This window comes from Gavia stellata, chromosome 8 (assembly GCF_030936135.1).
Source record: "Gavia stellata isolate bGavSte3 chromosome 8, bGavSte3.hap2, whole genome shotgun sequence".
NCBI lineage: Eukaryota > Metazoa > Chordata > Aves > Gaviiformes > Gaviidae > Gavia > Gavia stellata.
The window spans coordinates 45,211,960-45,238,040 of NC_082601.1; the positions used below are offsets into that span (position 1 = coordinate 45,211,960).

The following is a 26,081-nucleotide window of genomic DNA, read 5'->3' on the forward strand; positions in this document are numbered from 1 at the left end:
GGCAATTCAGTGACAATTTAGCAACTGGTGTCCATTTTGGCGGCTTTTGAGGGCATCTAACATCTTTCAAATGGCCACAAAATGCTTCTAAAGGAATTCCTGTGGCTTCAGTGAAACGGAGCCAGGACCTTGAGCACGGAAGGAGAACTAGCCTGAAGGACTACAGCAAAACTCCTCCTGGCTGAGCCCACGGCAGAAGCGGGAGCTGAGAGGTAGCCTACCTGAAGTGGCGTCCCAAGTTGAGCTCCGGACCAAAGGGTTTGTCAGTGACAATGGTGGTGCCAATGCCGACAGCCCGGACGGGGATGACATAGGAACGGCTGTTCTCTATGAACAGGTTCACCTCGTCCCTGAATTTCTCCGTGTCGTCCAAGTTTGCGATGATGGTTACAGACACCTCGGTCTCGGGGGGGATCACTCCTTTACTGGGTTCAATCCTCCAGCGCGAGCGTTTGCCAGCCTGCAAGACAAGCCAAACACTAACTTAGCATGGAAGCCATGGACCCTGGTCTCTTGTAGGGTGCAGGAAAAGGAAGGACTAAAGATATGAGGGTAAAAACCAGAAAGGCTTCATTTCCCTAAATCTAAGCTACGGTGTCTGCAAACAGCAACTCTGCAGGAGCTTTTACAACCTGTAGTTTACCCTCCTTTAACAGACTCACTTCATTAACCCCGTTTTGCCCGACCCAAGAGATGCTCATCCTCAGGAGAATGTTATTCCCCCTCTTCTTTTGGTCTCTCGTTCGGAGTGCACACCAAGGGAAGCTACTTTCTCTCTCCTGGCTTCCCAACAACGGTGGCCGGGTTTGCATGAAGGCTCAAGGCCAGAGGAAGCCAGAGGACTGCTCAAATCCCACCGTGGCAGCCACGTGCCTGGGGGATACTGCTGAGAGCCTGAAGAATAACTCTGCAAAACTGGTTGATCAAAACCCCAAAACCAAAGTCATCTCTCCCAAGAGTTAGGCAGTGCTTCTCAACAGCCCCTGAAGGACTGAAGCACTCGGTCCCCACTGATCACCAGCTGCAGCGAGGTGTCCCACTGTCCTTGGCTTTGAAACATTCAGCTGTAAGTGTTTACAGCAGGGCAGTAAAGAACTAAGCAGAAAGAAAGAGCAAGACATGCCCTGTGGGCATGGCCCGGGCTTCCCAAGCATTCTCTTCCTCTCGTTTCTCATGCACCTTGCACTACAGATGGGGCAATGAGGGGGCTGGACCCCCGGTCCATTTAAAAGCACAGTCGCAGGGAGCAAGCTTGCAGCGGACAAAGAGAAATGCATGCAATGTTCCCCGGCCAGCATGAAATGCACTGGGATGTAGATGTACGGCTTCAAAGCGTCCATCACAGTGTTAGTGGCACACACACCCCACAGTTCAGTGCTGTGTTTGGGACGACAGGCACTACTCACCCAAAACACCGCAGTATTCTAAGAGAAAAGGCTTTTTTCTTCTTTTTTTAATGAAAAGCAATGATGAGCTTGGAGGCCTGACATGATCCAAGTGCCTGATCCAGGTGAAGTCAGCTTGAGTTTCCATCTGTCAGCCTGGTGGCACTGAGCTCTAACAGGACACCAGACAGCCCAAGGGAGAAGAACACCAGAAAACCAAGCAGCACTTCAAAGTCATGGAAAGCATTTTAAATAACCCCCCCAAAACGACCTCTGCTAACGAGGGTAAGACTAGCGGGAGGACAGGGAAGCAGTAACTTGCTGAGCATTCAGGGTCCCGGCAGCGTGGGGAGGTGCCCCAGCTATGAAAACTCCTTAGGCTGACTGCAGGTCAGGTCTGCATGCCTGCATCCCAGGATGGAGCATGCCAAAGGCATCAAAATTATTCCAGGCACTGGCAAAACTAATAAACTCAGTTCCAGGCTCTTCAAAGCCTTCCCTCCCCGCAGCCTGCACAAATTGCTCAGATAACAACAAAATTGCACATCAGCAAGAACAAAAAACAGAATCATTAAAACAGCATCTCTTTATCGGCACTGTTTTGAAGTTTATCTCCCTGTTCTGCTGTCTCTCCATATGACCATTTCTTTAATAAAGGGAATGTCATCAAAAGCTTGAGATAATATGCAATGAAATCAGGAAATGAAACAAAACCTGCACTAAATGAGGAGAGAAGCAAATATGGGAATGGGAACTGCATGTTCTCTCCTTGCTTACACCGAGTTTGACCAAAACTCTTTATATGCTGCCTGAAAATCACTTGATTCTCTCCAGGGAATCCCAGTGAGAAGATAAACAGGTGCAGCTTCTTTTTTTTTTTTTTAAATAAACAAAACATGGTCTCTTCTGCAACATCAGCTCCAGTTGAATCTGAGGGCAGCTCATCCCTGGGAAGGTGGAAGGGGATCTGCTCCCCAGGTGCTCTCCTGAAGACGACAACACATCTGGCTGGATGACTGCTGCTGGAGACCACGCGGCAGTGAGCTCCATCAGGAGCACAGGGCTCTGGATTAGGGAGGTCAAGGATCCCGTCAAAGGAGACAGGAGCCCAAAATTAGGAAACAGAGCACCGTCACTACAAGGGGAAGTCCCAAGAAAGCTTTCCTCTCTCCTCCCTCATTACAAGGCACCAGGAAAACACCGTTTGCCTCCCTGCGGTAGCACACAACACACCCAGCACGGTGGTTATGCAGGCAGAAGAAAGCTGCCGCTGATGAACAAAAATTGCACCCTAGGCCTTGTCTTTTCCTTCCTGTTCACACAGGTGTGATACGCAGCTGCCTTCTGTGATGCTGAGACATGTCATTCTTGGTAGCCAAATAAAAGATGCCTGAGGAGACAGAGTGACAACAAACAAGTAGGAAATGATCAAAGAAAGATGCTTTTTTCTCTCTGCCTTTCTGCAGGGAAAGCAAACACTTCCATTAATCAATACAACTCTTTTGCACTTGTCAATACAGCAAAAATCAGACACTTAGGGAAACAGGAAAAGACGATGACAGCGACAGCAAGGAGGAGAAACGGACGCTTTTTTCAGCAGGTCGCATCAGCCCCCAGCTAAGCTGCAGCAGCTCCTTCATGTTGACCTACTCCTCCAGTCTTTTTTACCACAAAAAAGGCAAACCCTCCCCTTGCGGGATCCACAGGATGCTCTAACAGGGCTGCCTGGCAGCTGGGAAAGCAATCTGACAAGGAAAGGTATGTCAGACAGACACAGGATTCAGTGGGTGAGCACGGGATGACACGCTGGCCCCAAGGGTCACAGCCCTGCAGCTACCCCGGCAAGCAGGGATAAGCCAACCAAGGACATGGGTATGAAGTCCCTACACTCCACTACAAACCCAAAAAGCCCCATCTCAAGGCACAGCTTTGGAGGGGGTTTTTATTTCCTTCCTTCTGGTGGCAGAGATGCTCAGTGCTGCTCCCCACAACTCATCCGACAGACACAAGAGGGGTACGGGGAAGCCTGTGCATGATGAGGAGTACTCCAGGTAATTCCTTAAGTCTCTATCCCAAAGTGAAGTTATCCACAAAAAACATCTCTGCTTGCTCAGATAATGCTCTTTTCTCCCATAAAGCAAGAAGAAAGCTTGACTTGACAGGAACAGCAATTTGCATGTGGTGGTTAAGGATACCACCATGGCCATCTGCATTACAGCATTTTCCTTTTCTGCTTTGAACAAGACACCAGCCTTTTATTTGCCCTGTTGCTGCCCCTTAATCTAATCTCATTCAGGTTGTTGAGCTGCCAGTCAGCATGCTGTAATGTTGCTGATCCAACACTGCTCTGAAAATTTCAATCAAGAGCTCTTTCTTTCGAGTGGGGACCGTGATCCAGAAGCCTAACTGCAAAGAGCCAGGGTTTTGAGATTAGCCATCAAACGGGAAACAGGGAAATCCCAGCTCGCTGTCCTGCGGCAGTCTCCAAGCAGGAAATCAAAGCAGCAGCTTTGGCATCTTCGAGAACACAAGACTTGGGTTCAGGGGCGCAAATGAATGAAGGATGCCCAGGTCACCCACCAGCTAGGCTAAGGGACAGCCGGAGCCAGTTCTGCTCTCAGAGCTACATGTGCAGGTCACCCTGACACCCGACTGCATCTCAAATTTTATCTCCAAAATTATTCAGTCCCCTCTTCTTCCCATCAATAAACTGCCAGGCAGCCTAAGGCAGCAGCAAAGGGCAAAACTTCAACCGAGGCAACAAAACAGCACCAATGGAGGCAGCTGCTGAGGGCAAGGGAGGAGCTGGAGCACATCTCGCCTGCCGCGGTGCTGCTCCCATCAGGCAGGCTCAGCATCACCGTCCTGAAGGGTCTGAAGAGCCCTTGCTGAAACGGCTGATCCAGCAGGTTCCCAGCACCTGCCTCCTTGAACATCTCCAGGATAGCAGCAGCTATCCTGAGAAGCTGAGATGCTCACCATGGGGTAACTCCATGCTGGGGAGTCAGCAGAGGGGCTATGGAACAGCAGAGGCCATCTTTGCTGCAGGGAAAGAAACCATCCCTGAACCACCTCATATTACAGTTCGAGTTATTGATTAGCACAATATTTGCAGAGATCGCTGGGAAGCAGGATGGGATTTATTGCCCAGTCCCATAAGTTAGGGCACTGAGGCAATGGAGAGGCAGATATACCCCTGCAAGCTCCCTGGGTGCACTGCAAGCTGCCCAGGGGAGGGAGGGAAGGCATCACACCCCGATGGCAGGACCTAAACGGAGCTCTGAAGGTCAGTCTTGGGTACAAGCATGCAAACCCCATCATTTATACACCAGTACCACCCATCCGAGGTGGCTTGCTCTCTGCAGAGATGGAAAGCAGATTTTCTTTGTGGAGCCAAAGAAAGCTGCCCTGGGAATCTCCCACTTTGAGGTTATGTTTATGCTCCGGGGCACAGAAACTGGAGCGAACAAGCTGCAAAAGCAGCAAGAGGGAAATTCAGCCTGGGTTAACCAGCCCCAGAACTTCAACCCACCTAGCACAGAGAAGCACAAACCCCCTCCAAACCCTGTTTTCCTGCCTCCATCCCCCCTCCAGTGGGGAGCACATCCCACCCAGCCTCAGCACCCGAGCCCTGCCCGCCTGCATCAGCCCCGCTCCCCCTGCCAGGGAAGCAGCCAAGCTCTCCTCCTGCTAGGCAGCTTGTCACACTAGGCAGCCTCCATGAATTAAATAACCTTCTTCTGCAGCTAGTCTCCAGAGATGCTCTGCAACGCTACGGAGTCCACAGACTCCGTCACTACACCACCCTTACAAGCATATCTTTGGGCAACAACCCAGCTGGGGTGACCCCCAGTAGGGGTGAAACTCACCTCACCACCAGCAGTTGGAGGACAGACCTCACACCCTAGTCTCTATCGTCAGCTGGAGGTTGAGGCAAAGCAGATGCAGACGGAACAGGGAAACCACAGGGAAACCCATGCACTTTCAGGAGCAAAGGGCCACAGGGTTCCCTTCATTGCCTAGAGCTCCAAAAGCATGACTCTCAGAGCTAAATACCTTCCACAAAACAAAGGGACAACTTGTAAAAGTGATCCAGACTCATTTCTGCTCAAACATCTATGCAAACTTTCTATTTTACTGAGGGGTTCCCCAGAGAAAACCGCCCCCAGAGCCGGGCTCCTCTTGCCACGTTGTGATGGAATATCTCCCTTTCTCCCTCAGGGAGCAATATGGAAATGTTGCATAGAAAGGTCAAGTCACAGGCTGCTATGGACCATTTTTGCTGGAAAAGAGCCCCACAGATACTTACCATCTCTGCCCAGAAGGATGCAGGGATGACAGTCTGATTGCAGAGGCGGAGAGTTTGGGAAGCATCTTGTAAAACTTGGATACGGCCAAAATTTATTTTACTCGGGTGCACGGAGACAACTGGTCCTTCTCCAACGCTCACTAAATGGATCTTCTGCTCCAGGAAGCAGGTAGGAAAGATCAAAAAGAACAGGGAAAGTTTAAAAAGATTAGACCGCTCTAAGGGTACTCCTAGACTGAGGGATGATTAGGGTGGTTTGAAGTTTTCAGTGTGGTAAGACTGAAACAGAAGGCCTGGAGCACGTGTGGGATCTGGAGCCATCCCATCTGAAAGCCACAAGCTCCCGGTATCAGGGGGTAAAGAAACCCAGTTTCCCACGCTTGCTTTTTCACACCTCCTCCACACTGTTAGCTCTCTTCCCTGTACCCTGTGCCTGCTCCCACCCCTTTTCCTGCTCAGCCTTGCCCCAAACCACCCTCCCTGACTTCTGCTGCTGCACAGCCCCACTTGGAGACTAACTTCGTTAACACTCCCAAAGCGACACCTGTGACAACCAGCACAAGTCAGAAGCAAAGCAGGCTCTTCAGAGTACAGATCATGCAAGTTAGTTGCCTCTGATTTGTGCTTGTGTGTATTCCTGGTATTATATGAATAACAGACATAAATTCTAGTGGGGGGAAACCCTTCTTTTGAAGGGAAGCATGCCTTATATTTACGAGCAACTCTTTTGTCAAACTTCACATTTCCCTGCAAAGCCTGCGTTGCCTGGCCTTCCCGTTGACTGCTTTACATTGCACACCCACAAGGGCCTGGGTTGAGAGGTTCAGTGGCATCCAGGGGATTTAGCAGCATCATTTCCATTCCTTTTCATGGAAGTTTAAATCCCGCAACTACTTTCAACATGTCAGCCTTCCTTTCTGTTACAGAAAGCCTCAGGTTCCCAGCAATCCTCTGACATCCTCCTTCATGCTCAGACAGATGACAAGACATTTTAAAACAGCTGCTTCAAAAGTTAGTATCCTTTTAATTTAAAGTGTAACTAAATTTCATCTAGATTTCAGCTAGATGAAGCCAGGACACTACATACAACGGTCTCTTGGCCACATTTTGTTGTCGCTGCTGCTGTTGTGTATGCAAATGGTGTGGAGACTCACATGTTTTCAGCTGGGACTTTTGGCAAAGAGATTTGATGGATATTTCTCAAACATGATGGGCCTGACTTCAGAAAAGCTTAAATCCAGCTTTGCACAAAACATCACTTCAGCATGTTTTCTTACGTGCTTGCTTTAGCAGGATTCAGGGAGGTCCCTGTGCGCTCCTGAGCAAAAGTCCTAATGAAGCAGCGGTTGCTGCTCATCTAATAATACAGCAGAGTAGGAGAGGCAGGGATCGTGCTGCATTTTAGACTGGGCTTGTTATCCCATCTCACATATCCATAATGACATGCTGTGTCAGACACTTGGATTACCACCTAAGAGAATACCACCCCTCCTCTTCTCTGGGCATGAGCCATTGCTCATGCCACGGATCCCTTCTTTCCTTGACCACGCCAGCCATATATTACAAGTTCTTGTTTTCCCAGGAAGAATCCCTGTACACTTTATGCCCCACCAAGATGAGTCGCACAAAGGCACACATCTCCCCTAGCACTCACCAGCGGGGATCCTTCGCTCCCAAACACCGCGACACGAGCCACTGTGTCCTGCTCTCCCGTCACCTGGGCTTCCAGTGTAACTGGGACCTCCACCAAGCTGCGAGGCTGGATAATCCCGCATGGCGTGGGGCTGGAGTACCACACAGAAGCATCCTTCTTGTGTTCCTATAAGGCACAGAATCAAAACCAACTTTAAAGCTTCCTCAAAGGTCACTCTAAACTCCTTGACATCTACCACAATGACAATTCACGCACATTTTTAAAAATCCCTAGGAGAAAGCAGAGAGGCACAAAAACAGATGCAAGACTAGTATGGGCTTAGCATCCTGAGGGGGTCCGAGAGCTGCTACATGCACAAACACCTGCTCCTGTGCTGGCAGCCTCCTTGCAGCAGCCTTTCATGACCTTTTAAGTTCTCCTACAGGAAAGCACCCCAAAGACTAGACTATGAACTGCTTCCTAAAGTTTATATTCAGGCAGGTTCCTATTTAACTGCTTTCTAAAGTTTCTATTCAGGTAGGTTCCTATTCTCAGCAAACCTTTAGGTTTGACTATAAACCAGCAAGGTCTTCTCCAAAACTCCTTTTTTCCTAATATACCCCTTGACAACATTTGAGGAAAGGAGGTGGATGCGATGCCAAACCTGAGGAAGAACTGCGTAGCAGCCTGGGAGATTGCTGTCGTTCTCAAGGGTCAGCATCTGCCGATACGGGTACTTTAGAAAGCACCGTCCAAATGTCATGACCGGGTTGAGCACTCGCAGCTGAGGAACGATGCATCTAGGCAAAGAGATGACCAAAAGGGAATTGGAGATACTGAGAGAATGTAGAATTTATTTACTCCCCAAATAGCATGAAATGGAGCATAACACGTGTCACTGTCAAACGGACGTTTAAGACCCCTACAGCAATCAATTGCCTTTAATTTCTTTTTATACAACAACCTCTTGTAAAGGAGGAGCAAACCCTGAGTCTCAGCATTGTAGGGGCTGCCAAGTGCCCAGGCAGAGCACTGTGCCCTGTCCCAGAGCTGTCTGATGGGCACCTTTGCCCCAGGAGGCTTGCAAAGACACCTTGCACCCTCCTGACGCTCCCAGCAAGGCATGAGCTCCAGGGGAGCCTTCCCACCCATGACCAGGGCTCACCAAGCCTCAGGGAACACAAGACCCCAGAATCTCAGTAAAAATTACTCCCTCCTCTCCCATACCTCTCTTGCCCTGCCTGAAAACTCAGCCATTTACCCCAGCAGCAGAGGGCACAAGCCACCACCTGCCTCACGCAGTGGCTGGTCACCCCTTCCCCACTTCTGTAGCCACCTCGCTCCTTGACCCTCACGGGTCCATACACTGTCTGCTCCCATTTGCACTTCTTTTACGGAATTGCAGCCCAGGCACTGACTGGAAGACTCTGCCTCTTGCAATTCAACTGACACCCACTGCAGCACGACAGCATCGAATCTGGCTGCAGCAAGAACAGCTTTTGGCTTAAATCTGAGAACAGTACGTCTCTGAAGAACCAGAGGAAAGCAGAGAAACCTGAGCTCACCTTCCACATCAAGGACTATTTTCCCCGTCCTAAGATCTTGCCTCTACTTCCCCTCACCAGTCCTGACACAAGCCCCTTCCCCATTTGCACATGCCTTCGTTAACTGAACCAGACACCAGCTTTCAGCAGGCTGATCGCTGCGTCCCAAATGAATGTTGCATTTTGGTTGCAACCCAGCACAAGTCCACCACTTGCAGGAAGAAGGAGAGGCAGCCCTTTGGAAATTTCTTACACCTCAAGCACCAAAAGCCAGGCCAAACATGAATATAATTACTGTTCCCTTTAGAAAAAGGCTCAGCCCCATGCCTGTCCGTTGAGCACAGGTGCTTCTCAACGAGGGCTGCTTTCAAAGCACTGCTGTTCTCCTAGCTAGCTGGGTAGAACTAGCTCATTAAGCAACGCTTCTCATTTGGAGATGGAGCCAGAAAACCGCGTGCAAGGCAGTGTGCTGGTGGGGGGTGCACGAGGAGAGACGATGAGCTGCAAGGGAAGCGGTGATACCTGGCTGTGAGAGGCAATGCCAACATCTCCTTGCCAACACCGTCCACGTCCACCACCAGTGCCAGCTCGTATCTCTTCACGGTGTTGGAACACAGGGTGACCTGGCGGAAGAGAAGACCATCAAATACTTCATTGCTCCCAAAAGCCATCGTCCATGTGTGGTGTCCTCCGGTTCTCCTTCCACAGTAAGGAAAGGGAGGATTTTGCCCTAATTCTTCTGCTGGTCCATGTACAGAGCACAGGCTCTGCGAGTAATAAAAGTCTTCTGACAAGATCTGCTCTGTTAAATACACTGTGCAGTTATCAGGGTATATGCAAGCTAAATTAAAGCACAATTAGACTAATGCTCTACTCACCACTGTATTAAAATTAAGGGACCAGTTTGTAATCTCGACTAGAATAGCATAAATCCAGAGGACATCTGCTGACTTGAACAGAATGAGTTCAGCTTTACAGGGGGAAGCTGAGAGCAAAACGTGGCCCAGCAGATGCTGTGCAGTTCACGGCTGCCAGAGCTTTTGCAGTCCCCCTTGGGGATCGCTGCAGTGAATACAGCTCCTCCTGCTCAACAGGACAGGAGAAATTAGACTGGGAAGAAAGGCAAACTGCTTTATCCAATGACATCTCTCTTTTTAACAGCCACCTTCTGTCCTCATCCTTCCTCTGACCACTTTAAATCCAAGAGATCGCTCTAAGCAGCTCTCAAAAACACAGGAGTGGCTTCTGTACCTGACTATACGGTACAAGACCTTCCGCTTAGGATTTTGGAAACAAAACGGTGCTCCTTCTGAAACGTCCCAGAGTAACCCAGCCAACAAAAGCCTAACACTAATGCATATATCTTACTCGCGTTATGCTGGCAGCACTAAAGCCCTCTCATGCATCAGTGAAGCTTCAGCTCCACCTGCTGAAGCACGTATGGCCGGACTCTTTCCATACCTGAATATCCACGACCCCCTGGGAGCGGATGGTCCCTCTGCACGGCGTGATGGTAAATTCGGTTGGCTTCACAAGACCTTGGGCTCCCCCTCTCCAGTATGAGTGAGTGTTGTCCAACAAAGGAACAAAACTGGTAACACTGGGCTCTCCCGAGCCGTCCCCAGGAATGCGAAGGTTGAAGGTCATGGGCACCAAGGAGGTGTTAGTGAGGCGACACGACAAGGTGCGAGGAAAGCCTAGGAAATGACACAAATATGAATTTACACCCCAGTTATCCCCCTGAGTCCTGGTGTGAATATCCTGTTAGGATAAAACTGTGCCTGGAGTTTAGCTCTTCTCAATCTGAACCACAGCTAGTTGAGAAGCTAAGCAAGGAATTCATCGTCACTTAAGCTCTCTTTTATGCTGATCACAGAGATTGTTTCCTTGGCAATGCCCACTCTTAGCGATGCCGAACACCAGAATTTTGTCTCTCTTTACCTGAGGAGCGCTCTCACATGCCCCAAAACCAGCATCAGTTATTTCTCACTTATGAGCGTACATCCAGACAGACCATTTTTTCTGAAAATTCAGTCCGTAACATTCCCTGTTAACTCCACGAACACTCCCACAGTTTTCAATATATAAAAGCAGTGTATTGACATCGAGGAGAAGCTCCAGTAAAAGAAAGGATGGATGCAATTGGCTACTACAGCACGATGCAAAGCACTCTAATGCAGTTTCTCTAGGCAGCATCCTCAAGGCATCTCCTGTTTGGGGGCAATCAGACTCAGCTCGTTGACAACCTGCAGCCCACTTCACAGGAGGCAAGCCTGATGCTTGCTTAGAAATTAGCAGGAACCATGTCTCACCTTACCTAACAAACAGGGACATCGCATGCATGTTGCACACTGGCTTTGGTTACTGCCGCAAGGGTTTACGTCACTTTACCTTTGATACTTGCTTTCCATAATGGAAAAGCAGTGATACAACCACACCTGGTGGGGATGTGCTGCAGAGACAGGACATCAGCCCACAGCCTGCTCTGGAGTGGACATCTGCCTTGGATGGCCAGCTCTGTGAGAAGGAGACATCTCCCATGGCCTGCTTACCAAGCGTTACTTGAACACAGGTGGGGAGGAAAACCAACTGCAGACACAGCAGGTAGTTCATCCATGCCCATCGACAGTGACCACTGCCCACCTCCAGCAACTACTCCAGCAGGGAGGCAGGAGGCACACAGAAAGGACAAACACAGACTTCACAATCCCAAAGGAGACCGAAGTCTCCAGATGCAGACAACAGTCAGCAGCAGAGCTAAAAGAAGCAAAAATACAGTAGCTGCCTTCAGCTCAAAAGGCCTTATTAACGAAATCAGATTAAGTAGGATGAAGCTCCTATTACATAACCATATTTCTGCCTGCTGCGTTTCTGGTTTTATTTATTCAAAAGGAAATAAAGAAATAGCAGAGTGGTGATGTAGGGAGGGGAGGAAGCAGCTCAGGAAAGGTAATGAGTTTTCTTAGAAAGTCCATGAACAGCATGAAAACACAGAGGCATCCTGGGTGCAGAATGATAATGGCCCTTCAATCACAATTGATTTCACAATTCAACTTTAGAACATCTCAGTACAAAGCCTTTTGTGAGACAGATGTGGAGAACGAGTGCCCGATGCTGAGCTATTGCTTGGGCATATTACCTGGGAGGTGAGAATGAGGTGCCCTCACAGCACTAATCAACAGCTCACACTGAAGGTCAGGTGGGGAAATGGTGTCCTCCCCTTGCAACACGCACATTGACCCAGAGCAGCTACAGGCTAGCATGGGGCTTCAACTCCCTTCTCCTGCAGTCCCATCCCCTGGGCCCTTCTGGCACAAGGACTTTCACAGCCATTCTGCTGCCAAGCATTGGGAGGTTGGGGCTGAACAGACTATGAGGGACACCAGAAAACACTGACTTTCTGTTCCTTTGGTCCTACGTGACCTCATCATGGCACAACACTGCCTAAGCCACCAGCAGCCCTGGTTTTAACACCTCAAAGGCTGCTACGGAGGAACACAAGTGACAGGTGCTCTTCTGTTCAGGTGCTCTGTTTGGTGATGCACAGACCTCTCAACCTATGCTCCAAGCCCAGGGAACACTCACCGAAGGAGACGTCACCAAAGCGGAGGGAAGGTACGTTGAAATGAAAAGTCGGTCCGATGACACAGCCCCTGTGAGGACAAAGACAGGCAGAGGAGGCATTGGTTTGGTTAAAGAGAAATGCAAAGTGTTCGGCTTTCGTTACTGCTCGGAGGGATAAAAGCTGGTCTCAGAACCACAGCGGGTTTCAAATCAACCCGTCGCCTTTCTGCTCAGCACAGCATCCATGTGGACAGGAGACAGCCAAAGCAAAGTGGTCAGCAGCTGATAGCTGCTGATGTGCCTTAGGGCACCATGTCAGGCAGGGTATGCCCCCAAGTTGCTGCTGGCCTGATGAAGGACCCTGAACAAGTGATGGCTCCGTGCCTCAGTTTCCCCATCTGTAACATGATGACACAGAGGTCTCCACACAAAAGTGGACCCATTGTACTAGCTTTGCCAGCTGCAGGTTCTCTGCTTTGGTATTTCTTTGCTGGAACTGGTATTCCCATGGAGTATATGAACATCTTGTCCTCAGATCATCTTGACCCATGCAATCATGAGGCATGCAGGATTTGGAGGCACGATGCCAGGGGAGCTCCCAGACACCCACTGGCCACAACAACAGCAGCAACAGTTCTACACAGCGGACAGCTGAATCTTGGGGAAAAGGATCAGCTTGTCACCAGTGCACCAGCTGACACATCCAAGAGCAACACACGTCTCCAACCACCGAACACGGGTGTCCTGAACCCACCACACCTCCTCACCTGTCCTTAAATTCAGCAGCCAGGCTCCAAACTCCAAAACTCACCAAAATCCCCTGAAATCAGCACTTGGAGCTGCACAACAGCTATTAATTTATTTCATGGTTGATGCCAATCAATGCCAGCTCTGCCTCTTAGTTAAAAATCAAGGACCACAGTGAACGCTGCCTTCTAGTTTTAGTCACAGGACTGCCACTGACTCTGTTTGGCACATGAACAGACCCCAGCATCCCGCAGGAGGGACCTGCGTTCATCTGTGGTGTCCCATTTCCAGCATCCCTGTCTAAACACCAAAGAAACAAGCATTCAGGACCTTGTAAGGTTGGGTTCCTTCCCAAGAAGAATCACCTATGGTTTGGGCATCTTCTGATTGCATAGTTAAAAAGCACTCAAAAACTGACTTTCAGGAGTTTCAATCCAATACTAATTCTCGATTCTTGGAGCTGAAGCAGCTCCTGAGACTAAGTCAGGGAGCAAATCCCTGATGATGATGATGATGAAGTTCCCTCTCCAAGGACCTCACATAACCAGACCTAACCGCCCAAGCCCTAACACCTTGCTTTGGACACAGCAAAGGGAGCAGGCATGCTTTCCGCCACAGCACTTGCCACGAGACGATGGAAAACTACCTCCAAACCAACCATGACTGGGGATCACACTGGGAAACTGCCAAGGATGAGCCTTGCCAGGCAAGCGGAGAAATGACTGCCATTTCTGCTGAGTGCACCGTATCTGTGCTCAGGGAAGTTAAACCTGAATGACTGCCCAGAAGGCTCGAGCAAGGAGCCAACCCAGAACCCTGTGCACCACAGCTGATAACAGTACAGCTAGCAAAAAAATGCAGGAAAAAGCAGTGGTTTTGGCAACTACCGCGTTTTACAGTAGCATTAGATAATGCACTTGTGAAGGGAGATCAGGGTCCTTGCAGAGCACGAAGGATAACACAAGGTGGGAGAGGAACCGCTTCAACACTCATCCCCATTCCTTCCTTCCTTTGCAGCCCAGTCTCCCACCAGCCAGCTTGCCTCCATTCAAAAGAGCTGGGAGTTTTTCTCCATGGAGGACTAAATCCAGTGCTTAAAACTTCCCAACGAGGGAGGCTCAGCTTGACCTGGTGGGTGGACATCTCAAAGGCCTTTGAAAACAAACAGCTTGAGCTACGGGTCTGGAGAATGAGAGATAAGGACTGGATAGGGATCCCTGAAACTAAGGCAAGGCAGAAGTCAAGGACGCAGATGACATCTCAGAGCAGAGTGGACTGCAATGGGAATTACTGCTGAGGGACAGCTGTACCGGAGCAGGTGGGCATGCTGGGGTACCCTCAGATGGGCTGCATAGGAGCCACCACCTAGAAAGGAGGAATACAAGGATGGGGAAGAAATAAATAAAAAAGGACCAGCAATCCTCTTTCACTGAGACATAAGGTCTGCACCGAGCTCAGGGCCGTGCTGGCAGAACAGGGCAGAGCAGCCACAGAGAAGGGGAGGACATGCTGGGCACTGGCAGCCAGGGCACCAGTGGGGAAAAAAGGACCACTTCAACCAGCCCCAAAGCTCCAGAGCACCCAGCATCAGCTTCCCTGCCTACACCACATGATCCCACCAGCTCGTGGTTAAGACTTGCTGGGACAAGTTTGCATGCTGCTGTGGTCCTGAGAAATGAGCTTTGCCTCTCCTTTCATCAGCTTTTTTTTTTTTCCCCTTCTCCCTTCTTGCTCGGTGAGGATTCTCTTTTGCAATGGCACTAGCCCAGGGGATGATGCCCGAGTCCTTGTGACAGTCCTTGCTGCAGAGCTTCCTGTCTCCTGCATCAGCACGTTTCTGGCTGCAGAAAGGAGGTACCGTAGCACTCGCTGCACAAGAGCCGGGAGGACAGCTTGTCCCAACGCATTAGCATGAGAGATGATGTTGAGGCTGCTGCTACCCATTTTGTATGGAATGTTAACAGAGGATTTTAAAAACACTGCTTCTGGCTGCAGAATCACCCAGGCTGGCCCCTCTCCAAAGCCCTCTTGGCCCTGCTGGGTGTTCAGGGGGACATCCCAGAACATCTACTGCCCAAAGCTGATACCATCATCACACTGTCTGCCATGGCCCAAGGGGGAATGAGCTACCTGTAGCAAGGAGTCACTTCAGCTCCTGGGTACCGGGACAGGGCAGCAGGCATCTCCACACCTTTCCCGTACGGCCTCCAGTCAAACTTTTTTCCAGCACGGGCAGTCACTTAAAGCCCCACGGTCCTCACACAGAGATGTCAAAGGGTCACAAAAGGAATCTGCTGCTGCCAAATTCTGGGCAAACAGTGTCCTAGAAAGTCACAGAGCCACCCTGGCTCAACCATGAAGGTAAAGCTGCTTCCCAGAGGAACCCAAGACTTTGAAAGTTAAACTGCGTATTGAGAGCAGAGGAGGCATGGTCATAGGTGGCCAGCAGCTCAAGGGAGGTGATCCTGCCCCTCTACTCCGCTCTGGTGAGACCCCACCTGCAGGACTGGGTCCAGCTCTGGAGTCCTCAGCACAGGAAAGACACGGACCTGTTGAGGCAGGTCCAGAGGAGGGACACGAAAACTATCAGAGCGATGCAACACCTCCCCTATGAAGAAAGGCTGAGAGAGTTGGGGTTGGTCAGCCTGGAGAAGAGAAGGCTCCAGGGAGACCTTCTTGCGGCCTTTCAATACTTAAAGGGGGCTTATAAGAAAGACAGGAACAGACTTTTTAGCAGGGCCTGTAGCAATAGGACAAGGGGTAATGGCTTTAAACCGAAAGAGGGTAGATTTAGACTAGATAGAAGGAAGAAATATTTTACAATGAGGGTGGTGAGGCACTGGCACAGGTTGCCCAGAGAGGTGGTAGATGGAAACATTCAAGGTCAGGCTGGACGGGGCTCTGAACAACCTGGTCTACTTGAAGATGTCCCTGCTCACTGCAGGGGGGTTGGACTAGATGACCTTTAAAGGTCCCTTCCAACACAAACCATTCTATGATTTCCTCTCGTAGACAATTACACTTTCTTGGCTGCTGCAATTGCAAGGTTCAAACTGGAGTCAAGGTTAAAAAGCCTTGGCTCTTAGTGGGGGGTGCTAGGATCTGAGCCAAGACAAAGACCTTAGACAACCCCTTTTTTCTCTGCTCCATCATCAAATGAGGTAGGGGGGAGCTGATTACCCAGAGAGAGCTACAGATGTGCCCACCAAGCTCCTATAACCCTCCTCACCTGATAGTCAAGGTCACAGGCTCAGGGGATCCATTCACACTGAACTTGAATTCTTCTGTGAACTGCCCCAGGATGGTGGAACTGAAGGAGATCCGGATCACCTGGAGCCCGTCCGGCAAAATGGTGCCCTCCCGGGGCAGAAAGGTGAAGCAGGAGCCCAGAGCTGTAGCTGGAGGGACCAACCGGAAGAAAGCATCGATGGCTCCTTTGTTAAACAGGACCGCCTGCAGCAGCAAGAAAGCAAAATGGAAATACATAAGGAATCTTCCTTTCTTACACAAGGCTGACTTGCTTTCCCGTTAAACAAGTAACATCTGTAAAAAGACAGAAGATGCCGTGTGCTGCTGCTTGGCAGAAGCCAAAGAATATGCAACAGGACAAGTTCTGCCTTTGGGTTTTTACATGCAAAGCAGTGATAACTTCATCTAAACAGAGTCACGCTGGGTTTATTCCACTGATACAGAGCAGTCCACTCTGACTTGCAGTGCAGAGGACCTGCTCAGCATCAGCGAGTTGATTCAGACCTGTCCCTAAGAGCAACGAAGGGCAGTTACTAGTGGGTCATCACACAACTGCTTCTGCTCCTGATGAGCCTGGTCCTGCCAAGGGCAGAACATGGGCAGCTTCCATTGCAGCCAACAAGTTCACTGCATGTAGAAGACCCCTCAGGCTAGCACTATAACCAACTTCAGAAGCACTCCCCAACTCTGCTACAGTATAGAAGTTAGGTTTCTCTTCTTTCTTCTTTAAGGTGATACTTTCTTAGTCTTTGCTCCAACAGACATGTCAGGAAAGAATGAGCGTGAGGTGCATAGCAGCTCCATCTATTCCAAAGAAGTTCTCTTTCCTAAATATACACAGCCATCATCTAAGATTTTACCATTATTGGAATAAACTGCAAATTTAGAACCAAGCCATATTTTGTTGAACGCTCGAGAGATCTACTGCCTCGAACAAGTAACACAATCCCGCAGCGTTTGTTGAAATTCAGCTCTTTTCATGTTGGGCGAGAAATGCCCACATCTGCCTGTGAGTACCAGCACGCTGTCCATCACCAACAAACCTACCCAAAGCAAAGCTGTAGTTTCTGATTGCTGCAGGGTGAAATCCTGCCATTTCCGTGGACTTAGCTATCTGCTTTCAATTTCTTTTCCCTATTTTTTGTCCTTGCAAAACCTGTCAGAAAAACTGAGACAGAAGCATAGAAACATCCTTTGTTTTTCAACTTTGCAGCTGCTGCTGAAAATATGCATGTATTCAAACTCCACAATGGTAACTTGAACACTACTCTCGCCTCTTGTGTGTTTTACACCTTCGTTACAAATTGCACTTAGGGATCCTACGCTGAGCTGAGGTTTACCTCCAGTCTAGCTGCTTAGCAAAGCACTAACAGCTTCATCTACTTCATCACATTTTCTCAAGTAATGAAAATCATAAATTGATAGAGAGAGAATCAATAAAGTATCAGCATTAAAAATGCACAGAGCACACAGTATTTCCGTAAGAAAACACCTTAATGTGTCCTTCCCTGCCACAGTCAAGGTTTTGAAAGTGTCTGGCATGATGTATTGCCTCGTCTTCTACCTCTTTCACTTGCTCTATCTTTTTTTTTTTGCAGAAGACTTGACACCATTAGGGGGAGGCAAATATATAGAAAGTGCCTTTGCTTCATTTCCAGAAATGCTTTGCTCTTCATAGAGCCAGAGGTGCACCAAGCCCGAAGCGTGGTGAGGGGCTCGTCAGCGAGGGGAAGCACTCCCAATTTCTTTCCTAGGGACAGCTCGGAGCCAGGAGGCTGGACGGCTTTCCTCTGACTCCCAGGAATCGGTAGGATGCACTTAACTGAAAACTCTTTGCAAGGGACTTGAGTTCAAACACAGTAAATTTGTTCCAGCTGCTTTTTAAGAGCCAGAGTACAAAGGTGCTTTGCATCTAGGGCTGAAACAAAAGCCTCTGAATACTTCTCTTTTTGACCCAGTGCTGCTTTCATGTGTCAAGGGGGGTTTTTTTGCATGAAGCCTCCCAGCTGATCTCAAATGGATGTTGCCAAAAAGCGGGGACTAGGGCTTCACGAAAATATACACCTTTCAGACCCCACCAAAAGTATCCAGATTCTGTGAAACCCCCCAAACTTGACTAGTATGTCAAATATTCCCTGCTCACAACTGCCTCAGTTGCCAGGAATCCCCCAGGTCCATGAGGCTCAGCGTTGCCCCGGGAGCCGTGAGGATCCAGCCCAACCCCTGCAAACCCCTCCTGTTCACCTCATAGCTGTGGGCTGATCCAATGAAAACCTTCCCGATGTCCAGCTGGTCAAAGTTGAAGCGGAGCCGGGGCCCTATGCCTTCACCTTTGATGCGCAGGGGCAGCCTGGCCTCTCGGCCTGGGGAGAGATTGCCGTTTCAGTACAGTAATTCCCTCTGTTGCCCTGGATTTTCCAGCCTGCCTCAATGCTAGTCCCTGACTCCACGATGGATGGGACCAGCTCTAGATGCTCCAGGGAGAAGATACGGGACCCTTCTCCTCCCTCAGGACATATGCCCTTGGGCTGGTTTCTAATTTAGTGATCAGTTTGCACCCTGAAAACGGGATGCTGAGTTTAAAACACGATCTCTGAATTTCTTCCCACACACTTAGATGAGCTTTGAAATCCATGCAGTGAAGGCACAAAGCTCACAAAACAGAACTGAAGATAAAAATCTGCCATCTATACTGATGCAATCAGAGACAACAGCACAGGAGCCGAGAAGTACGAGCCCAAGCAAGGCGAAGCTCCCTGCTAACGGCCATACGCACATCAACAGTAACCGCTCCCAGAAGAAGACTTGACAGCACTTCCGTAAGACAGGATGGGCATAAAGCTTGTCTAGCGGACTGCTCGGATTCCGATTCCCAGGGAGGACGTTCACCCTGCTCAGTACAGCAAGGCCTGTGCAACGCTACCCGTATGCACCATAGACGCCGAGCCACGAGGTGACAATTCCCATGCAGGGAGAGAAGCACAGGCTGGCCAGAAGTGGTCTTTTCGCAGACACCCCGCACTCAGCGGGACTCAGTCACCTGAGGTCTGACAGCATCTGGGGAGCGGGAGGTGAGCCAGGATCTGGGAGCACATTTGTAACTCAGCTCCTGCTGCCTCAGGCGTCTGATGATGCATCCGTGTAATAAAGATTCATCTTGGAAGTATATGGTCTATAGGGGCTTAGTGCTCGTCCACGAAAGCTGTTCTGCTGTGTCATTCTTTGGCCTTTCCAGGCACCTTGCAGCAGAGCAAATGCTGGCAAACCCATGGCATGAAAGCTTATCCCTTCACTGCCTTGGTTGGTCTGGGATCAGTGATCCAAGCTTGTAGCCAGGCATCGCGAGGGCTGGCCTTGGACAGGAGATGACCTGGAAACCGCAGGGACAGCGGGCATGTGCCAGCCCTGACCTGCTGACCACCCACCCTTCCCAGCAACTACATGAGAACCGAGGGGGCTGGAAGACTATTTGTGCCTCACCTTCACCATGGGTAACAGAAGCAGGAGAAAGGAGCTGTACCTGAGATTTCACAGTAGACCGCTTGTTGATACACTCTGGCTTCTCGGGGTTTAAAGATCACCTTGATTTCAGCCGAAGAATTTGGCCAGACATCTCCCTCCTAAAACAGAAGCGGACAGAAAACCATTTATCTTTAAACGTTACATGTCTTGTTTTCAAGCACAGCCCTGTAGCCTATATTTAGAGCATCAGTGAAGAGCAAGGAGCAAGCAACACTTGCCAACAACATTTATAAAAGAGTCTGGAAGCAGCTGCAAAAAACTGTCCCAAGTCCCTTACCTTTACTGGCACCCGGGAGAGGCATTTTGTTAAATTAGGGCTACAATGAAGCAACCCAACTGGCAAACAAATTCCAGCAAATCAAGCAGGATTTCTTCAGAGGTACCAGCCAGTCTAAGGAAAAGGGACCTGGCTACACTTCATGTCTGTACATCATTACATGGAGTACCAGCACACAGTACTGTGGGCAGCCAGACTTCTGCACCTCACCTTAATGCACTTCAGGAGCTCAAGGCGGGGTTGAGCTAGTTCTGGAGTCATACTCCAACTGTAACGAAGCAGGAGCCCTGGGACACACTCCAAAATCAACTCTAATGCATCGCACGATGCCCTTCAGGCTCAGCTCATCAGCTCCCACTCTACAATACTCCTACTGCTCTGACACAATCTCTTGGTCACACCATGCTGCTGTCAGCTACAGTGGTGTGAAACTGCAGTTGTGCTGACATTGCTGGCTCTCAGCCTTCGATGGGCTAAAGGAGTAACCAAGAAGAGAACACGATCCCCTTCCTTGGTTAAAAAAAAAAATTAGTTTCACCTATTTTAAAAAAAGAAGAGGTTGGGCTTATTCTAGGGTTCACTCCAAGATGAGAAGGGATTTTGCACTGCTCAGGCAGCAGGCATTCTTCGTCTCAGACCATGCAAATACTCAGAATCAGAGCTCTGGTTGATTGAAGGGCATGGGGTTTTGCTTGCAGAAACAGAAAAGCAAAGATTTTTCTGTACCTATGTGCCATACAACTCAAAAAAAACCTGCCAGTCTTGTGTCCAGGCTCACAGATGCCATTGGAAGGGAGATTCAGACATGGTGTAAGTCCAGCTTATACAAAGGGATTGGTGTTTCCATGACTAAACTTGGGCTGAATTTGGCCTCCTTTCCACAGAGGACCATTTCATTCTTCAGGTCAATATGTGAACTGACAATGCTCTAATATCCTTTGTTACTGCCCATACAGTATGCGTCAGGTGTGCCCTTACATATAATAATCAATACCTCTGAACACTCTAAGAACACTTATTTATAGCCCTTGCAGTAGCTCAGCTTTAGGCAGGCTCTCGCTGCCTGTCAGGAGCCCGCAGTTCAGAAGTGGTTTTTGTAACAAGCTCTCCCAGCCTCACCAGAAACCTGACCTTTTCTCTCGGCACGTCAAGGCAGCTGATGCAGGGGTCTGCCAAGTGACCTCATTCAGGGAGGAGCAGGAGGAGGAGGAGGGGAGGTTCTCAGCTACAGCTTACCATCGGCTCAATGGTGAAGATCTCATCGGAGAAAAGCATGGAGTCTCCTTGCACCTTTGCCCTCTGGTTCCGGAAGGTGCGGGAGAGAAGGGAAAGGCGTTCTCGGAGAGTGGGGTCCACCGTGCACTCCTTGAGGAAGCAATCCGTCTTGACCTCTTCCTGCCTCTGCAGCCTGCGACACAGCCTGCGGCCACGGGGAGAGACAAACCAAACAGATAATTCAATAAGCAACATATTTGCAGAGACTGCCAGGTAAGTGCAGGGGCAGCAATGCACTCGGGGAGGAACAGCAGCACCAGCAGCAGCTCAGCAAGGGGCTGACCCCGAGCCATGGGGTCCCAAATGGATCAGATGATCACTTGTTGCTCCCTGGCGTGGCAGGTAGTTTTACTCCACACTCACAAGTTAAGAAGAGGTTTTGGAAAGCTAGCAGCCCTCAAGAGAGCCTCCTGGCTCAAAGCCACTGCCACAACTGATGGAGAATCCACCAACCTCAACTGCCTTTTCCCACCATAGAGCTGCTCGGGGGAGGCAGATAAAGATCAAGGAGCACCCACTGCAGGGCTTCACTGGCAAGGGGAGAAGCACCTGGGGTTCAGCTGCAGGTTACGAGCATCACTCTTTTTCCTTCCTTTTTGGACCAGCGGGGATAAGCAAACAACGCCTGCTCCCAGTTCCCTATACTGCCTTCCACCAGGGGATCCCTGCTTCTCTGACAGCAGGACAGTGGCCTTAGAGCTATGACCATCCCTAAGACTTCCAAGTAAGGAAGAACAAAATGTCCTGCTCAGACTCTAAGACAGAAACTGGCACGAGATCAAATGTAATTGGAAAAAAAGAAAAAAAAATCCGGTTGAAGTCTACTGTGGGGAAACCTGGTTACTTCTGAGGGGAAAGAGGATCACTCAGGGTCCAGGCTGAGACAGGCAGCTGGGAAGAGATGGTCAAGGAATGGGCCAGGGAAGTACCAAAAGAAGGTCAGTAGGTTTCCTTTCAACACACTGAGCGTGCACAGAAGTCACACACTGTGTCATTAAAAAGAGAGAACAGTGGAAAACGAGTTTTGGCCTTCAAGGCGTTTCTGACCTAATTACGTTGCACTTTATTTGCTCAGAGGCCCTTAGAAAGTGCTCCACTTTAAGGCAGTTTCCTGATCAGCTATGGGTTCAGACTAACTCCTATATACCTACATCCATCCAAGTCTGAAAAGTCACACAAGGATTCCCTAAATCACCCAAGCTTTGAAGTGTCATTTCCAATTCACCCCCCCGGGCTGCAAGTGTTTCTCTGCTGCCTGAAATGGGAATTTCAAAGCTTGAGCAAAGACACACTTTCAAGAGCCTGACCCATCTCTCACCACCATGAAGACATGGGTGGCTGAAGCCCAAATGCACTTCCAGGTCCTGTGCTGCCCTACCTTCCCTGCAGAACCCTCCACCTCCAAACTCTCCCCAGCCTCAAAGGAAGGGCACAAATACCTCCTTGTGCTGGAAACCAGGGCAGCGTGAGGCAATTAACACCCTACAGCAGGGTGGCCTCAACTTTCACCCTACCCTGCACATTGCTGGAAAAGGAGCCTGCCACCTTATCAAAGCTGGAGGGGAAAAAACTGCAGTGACTATCGTAATAGTTATGGTATCTGCAGCTACATTACGTCCCAGGTAACGAGTGCTGACACTTTCCTCAGCCTCATGGACCCTCTGTAGCCCAGGGATGTCTGGACCTCAGTGGTTTGTGCTCCCACAAACCACCAATTTGCTATCCAGTCATTGCAACCAACCTTTCCTCTCCAAAACATCTTCCTCAGCTGGAGTATGGGTGGAACTGGAATGGGAAGTGCTGAGCTCCAGTACCCTGAAACTCAGTGACACGCACCCTGATGCTGGGGATGGTTTACTTGTCCTAAACCATTCAAAAGCACCAACACCCCTGAGCCCACACGTCAGTTTTACCCTTGGGCAGCGTATCTTATGGAAGCGAATCTTTCAAACGCACCTCAGCTTCCGCTGATCCTCCTCCTCCTGTGTAGCAAAAGCCTTCCACTGGAAGTGGGCTATGATTTCACTCCGATTGTGGATGACCACGGATCCGTGGTTTGACAGCGAGAGGTAAGTCTTCTCAACTGCCAAGGAGTTCCTGTCTAGCCTGATGTTGACATCTCCAGCTGCTCCATAAAGGCTCATGTGGGTATCTTCACCTGCAACAAAGCAAAGGGCAGTCTTTGCTCACCTCACTTGCTGATGGAAGTACCAGGAAGAGAGCAAACCACACGTAACAGAAGAAAGCGTTACAGCTTTTAGCTGTATTAGCAGTTCCACGGATCAGCACATTTATCTCATCCTGAGAGCTGCCTGTGTACAGCACAAGGATGTCCTGGACACCATCTAAACCACCTTATTTCTGGGTGTGTTTGTAGAGGTTTATCCCCAAGGTGACAGCATTTACAGTGAGATTTTTCAGACGTGCCCAGGTGGCCTTTGGGTTGCCATCCCACCCAGGTCATGGGGAATTCTGCATCAAAGTCATTCAGGTGACTCTGAGGAGTCCCACCACAGTCATAGCTTGACCAGGGTCTCCTGCAGGCACACCACCAGTGGTGGGTCTCTCCTGAGGATCCCTTGTGGCTGGCAAGCAAAGATGCCTGGGGGCATGTGGGCAGAAAAGGGAGGTTCAGAGGAACAAGTGAAGGGACAGCCCACCGCAGGATGGCACGCAGAAGAGAACTTCACTGTGTTGTAGAAGCAGTGCCATCACTTGCTGTTTGTGAAGATATGTCAAAATGAGACTGGTAGGGCATGGTCCACACCAGCCCGCCCATTACAGTCCTGCAAGCCCATTTCTTCAGCCTGGATCCTGTTGCTTATGCCTGAGGGTGCAAGTCTACGCTGAATATTCCCAAGCTATTCAACGACCAGAGCGAGGACATCTTTGCTTTCCACCTCAGAACAAGCTGAAGAGGAGAGAGCCTTGCCTGTGCACATCAACTGACTAATGGCTGGAGTCTTGCTGGGGTACCTGCCAGCATTTCACCCTCCAGAACAGACTCCCACCAAAGGCTCCCTCATTCCCAGAGCTTTCAAACCTTCATTCTTCCCAACCAACAAACTCCTGGGAGTCAACCGAGCTCAAACATCACTACCAAGCCCACTCTTCCTGTTGTGGGTGAGTGTTTCCCAGGTGAGATGCAAACAGCAAACATCAGACATGCTCTCCAGAAATGGCATTTCTAGGGAGTGGTGCTTAAAGCCTCCGAGCCAGCCCCAACTGACAAGTGCAGCAGCCCGGCCATGGCCTGGAGGGCATCCGTCTGCAAAGGCAGAGCCTTCTCCTCACTGCAGGGCTTACAGCAAGGCAGCCAGTGGATGGACCTGCCTTTAAAAGGCTACCGTGCAACACCACAAGGGGAGAGCTGGACTGACTCCTTCAATCCTAAGCCAGGCAATGCAGCAGAATCACATTCATTCTGGGAGCCGGGTTGGGGAATGAGGCAAGACTCGCCCTTAAAACAGTAGATCTCTACAGTCAGTCATTCATGTCTGCACATGGAGAATTCAGCCTTCATGCCTGTACAATCCTCAATTTCTTGGCTCTTAAGGGAGTCTGGAGTGGCAGGGATTTGTGGCCAGAGCTGAGTTACGCTGGGAGAACACCAGCAATGTTTCCAAGGACTGGACAATCTGCCTCCTAGAATGGACAATTTAGCATATAAAAATAACTGAACTTCAGAAGAGTTACAGAGACGGCCATGCTTTATAAGCATTACCTTTCCCCTGCGCTGAATCCTTGGCATACATTGGCAAGCAGATGAGCCAGGACCCAAGAAATGGGAGACAGGCACAGTGCTTCGAGCATGCACAACTCAGGTTTATGGAAACACAAGCTAATCCTCCACAACGATCAAGACAAACTACTACAAAATAAACACCATGAAAACTGTCACCTCACTGTCTAAACCCATGGCCACATGGGTCTTGAAGTATTGGGTATAGTTCTGATCTCAAAAAAACTAGCTGAAGCATTTGAAATTAATAGAGAAGGGCAGAAACTACAATTAAAAGTATGGAGCAGCTTCTACATGAAGACTGAACAGATTTCTCGGTTGAGGAATCCGTATGGGAGATAGATGGGAGAGGTTTGTAAAAGCACGAATGGCCCAGGAAATGTGAATAAGGAAAGACTTGTCATGATTTGTCACAAAACAGGAACCTGAGGGCCTGAAATAATCTTATTAGTCAGAAATTACACAAAAGTACTAGTACTTTTCCAGGGAAAAAGTAGTACTTTTCCAGTACTCTTTTTCACTAAGAACAAGAGTCAAAGAAAGATCTAGCCCTCGGAATTTTACCCTATAGATTCTCTAGATGCATACAAATGAGGCACTTTTTTGTGCTTCTCTACCTGAAATTTCAGTAGTTCTTTCAAGAAAGCGCTACCCATCCCATGAGCTTCTCGGAGTGAGCATAAACCATTCTCTGGGAATATGTCATTAACTGACAAATATTGAACAAAGCTGTGACAACTCATAAAGCCACAAAGAGCATTTGGAAGATAAAGGAGCATTTTTATAACTCCTACAAACTCGAGACAACTAAAATGTTCACTGCTGGGCTAAAGC

At 49.4% G+C, this 26,081-nt stretch overlaps 1 protein-coding gene across 1 annotated transcript in view; it reads right to left on the reverse strand.

Annotated features, from left to right (window-relative positions):
- Window positions 1-217: 217 nt before the first annotated feature.
- The window catches only part of LOC132317393 (hydrocephalus-inducing protein homolog), a 43,066-nt gene continuing 17,202 nt past the window's right edge, over window positions 218-26,081 (reverse strand). The window contains exons 7-18 of the mRNA XM_059820430.1: window positions 23,462-23,663; window positions 21,467-21,650; window positions 19,952-20,051; window positions 18,676-18,794; window positions 16,412-16,635; window positions 12,457-12,524; window positions 10,333-10,568; window positions 9,394-9,494; window positions 7,992-8,127; window positions 7,349-7,513; window positions 5,695-5,847; window positions 218-460 (exon numbers count right to left, since the gene is read on the reverse strand). Coding sequence (XP_059676413.1) covers window positions 218-460; window positions 5,695-5,847; window positions 7,349-7,513; window positions 7,992-8,127; window positions 9,394-9,494; window positions 10,333-10,568; window positions 12,457-12,524; window positions 16,412-16,635; window positions 18,676-18,794; window positions 19,952-20,051; window positions 21,467-21,650; window positions 23,462-23,663 — 1,931 coding nt within the window. The remainder of the gene's footprint in view (window positions 461-5,694; window positions 5,848-7,348; window positions 7,514-7,991; window positions 8,128-9,393; window positions 9,495-10,332; window positions 10,569-12,456; window positions 12,525-16,411; window positions 16,636-18,675; window positions 18,795-19,951; window positions 20,052-21,466; window positions 21,651-23,461; window positions 23,664-26,081) is intronic.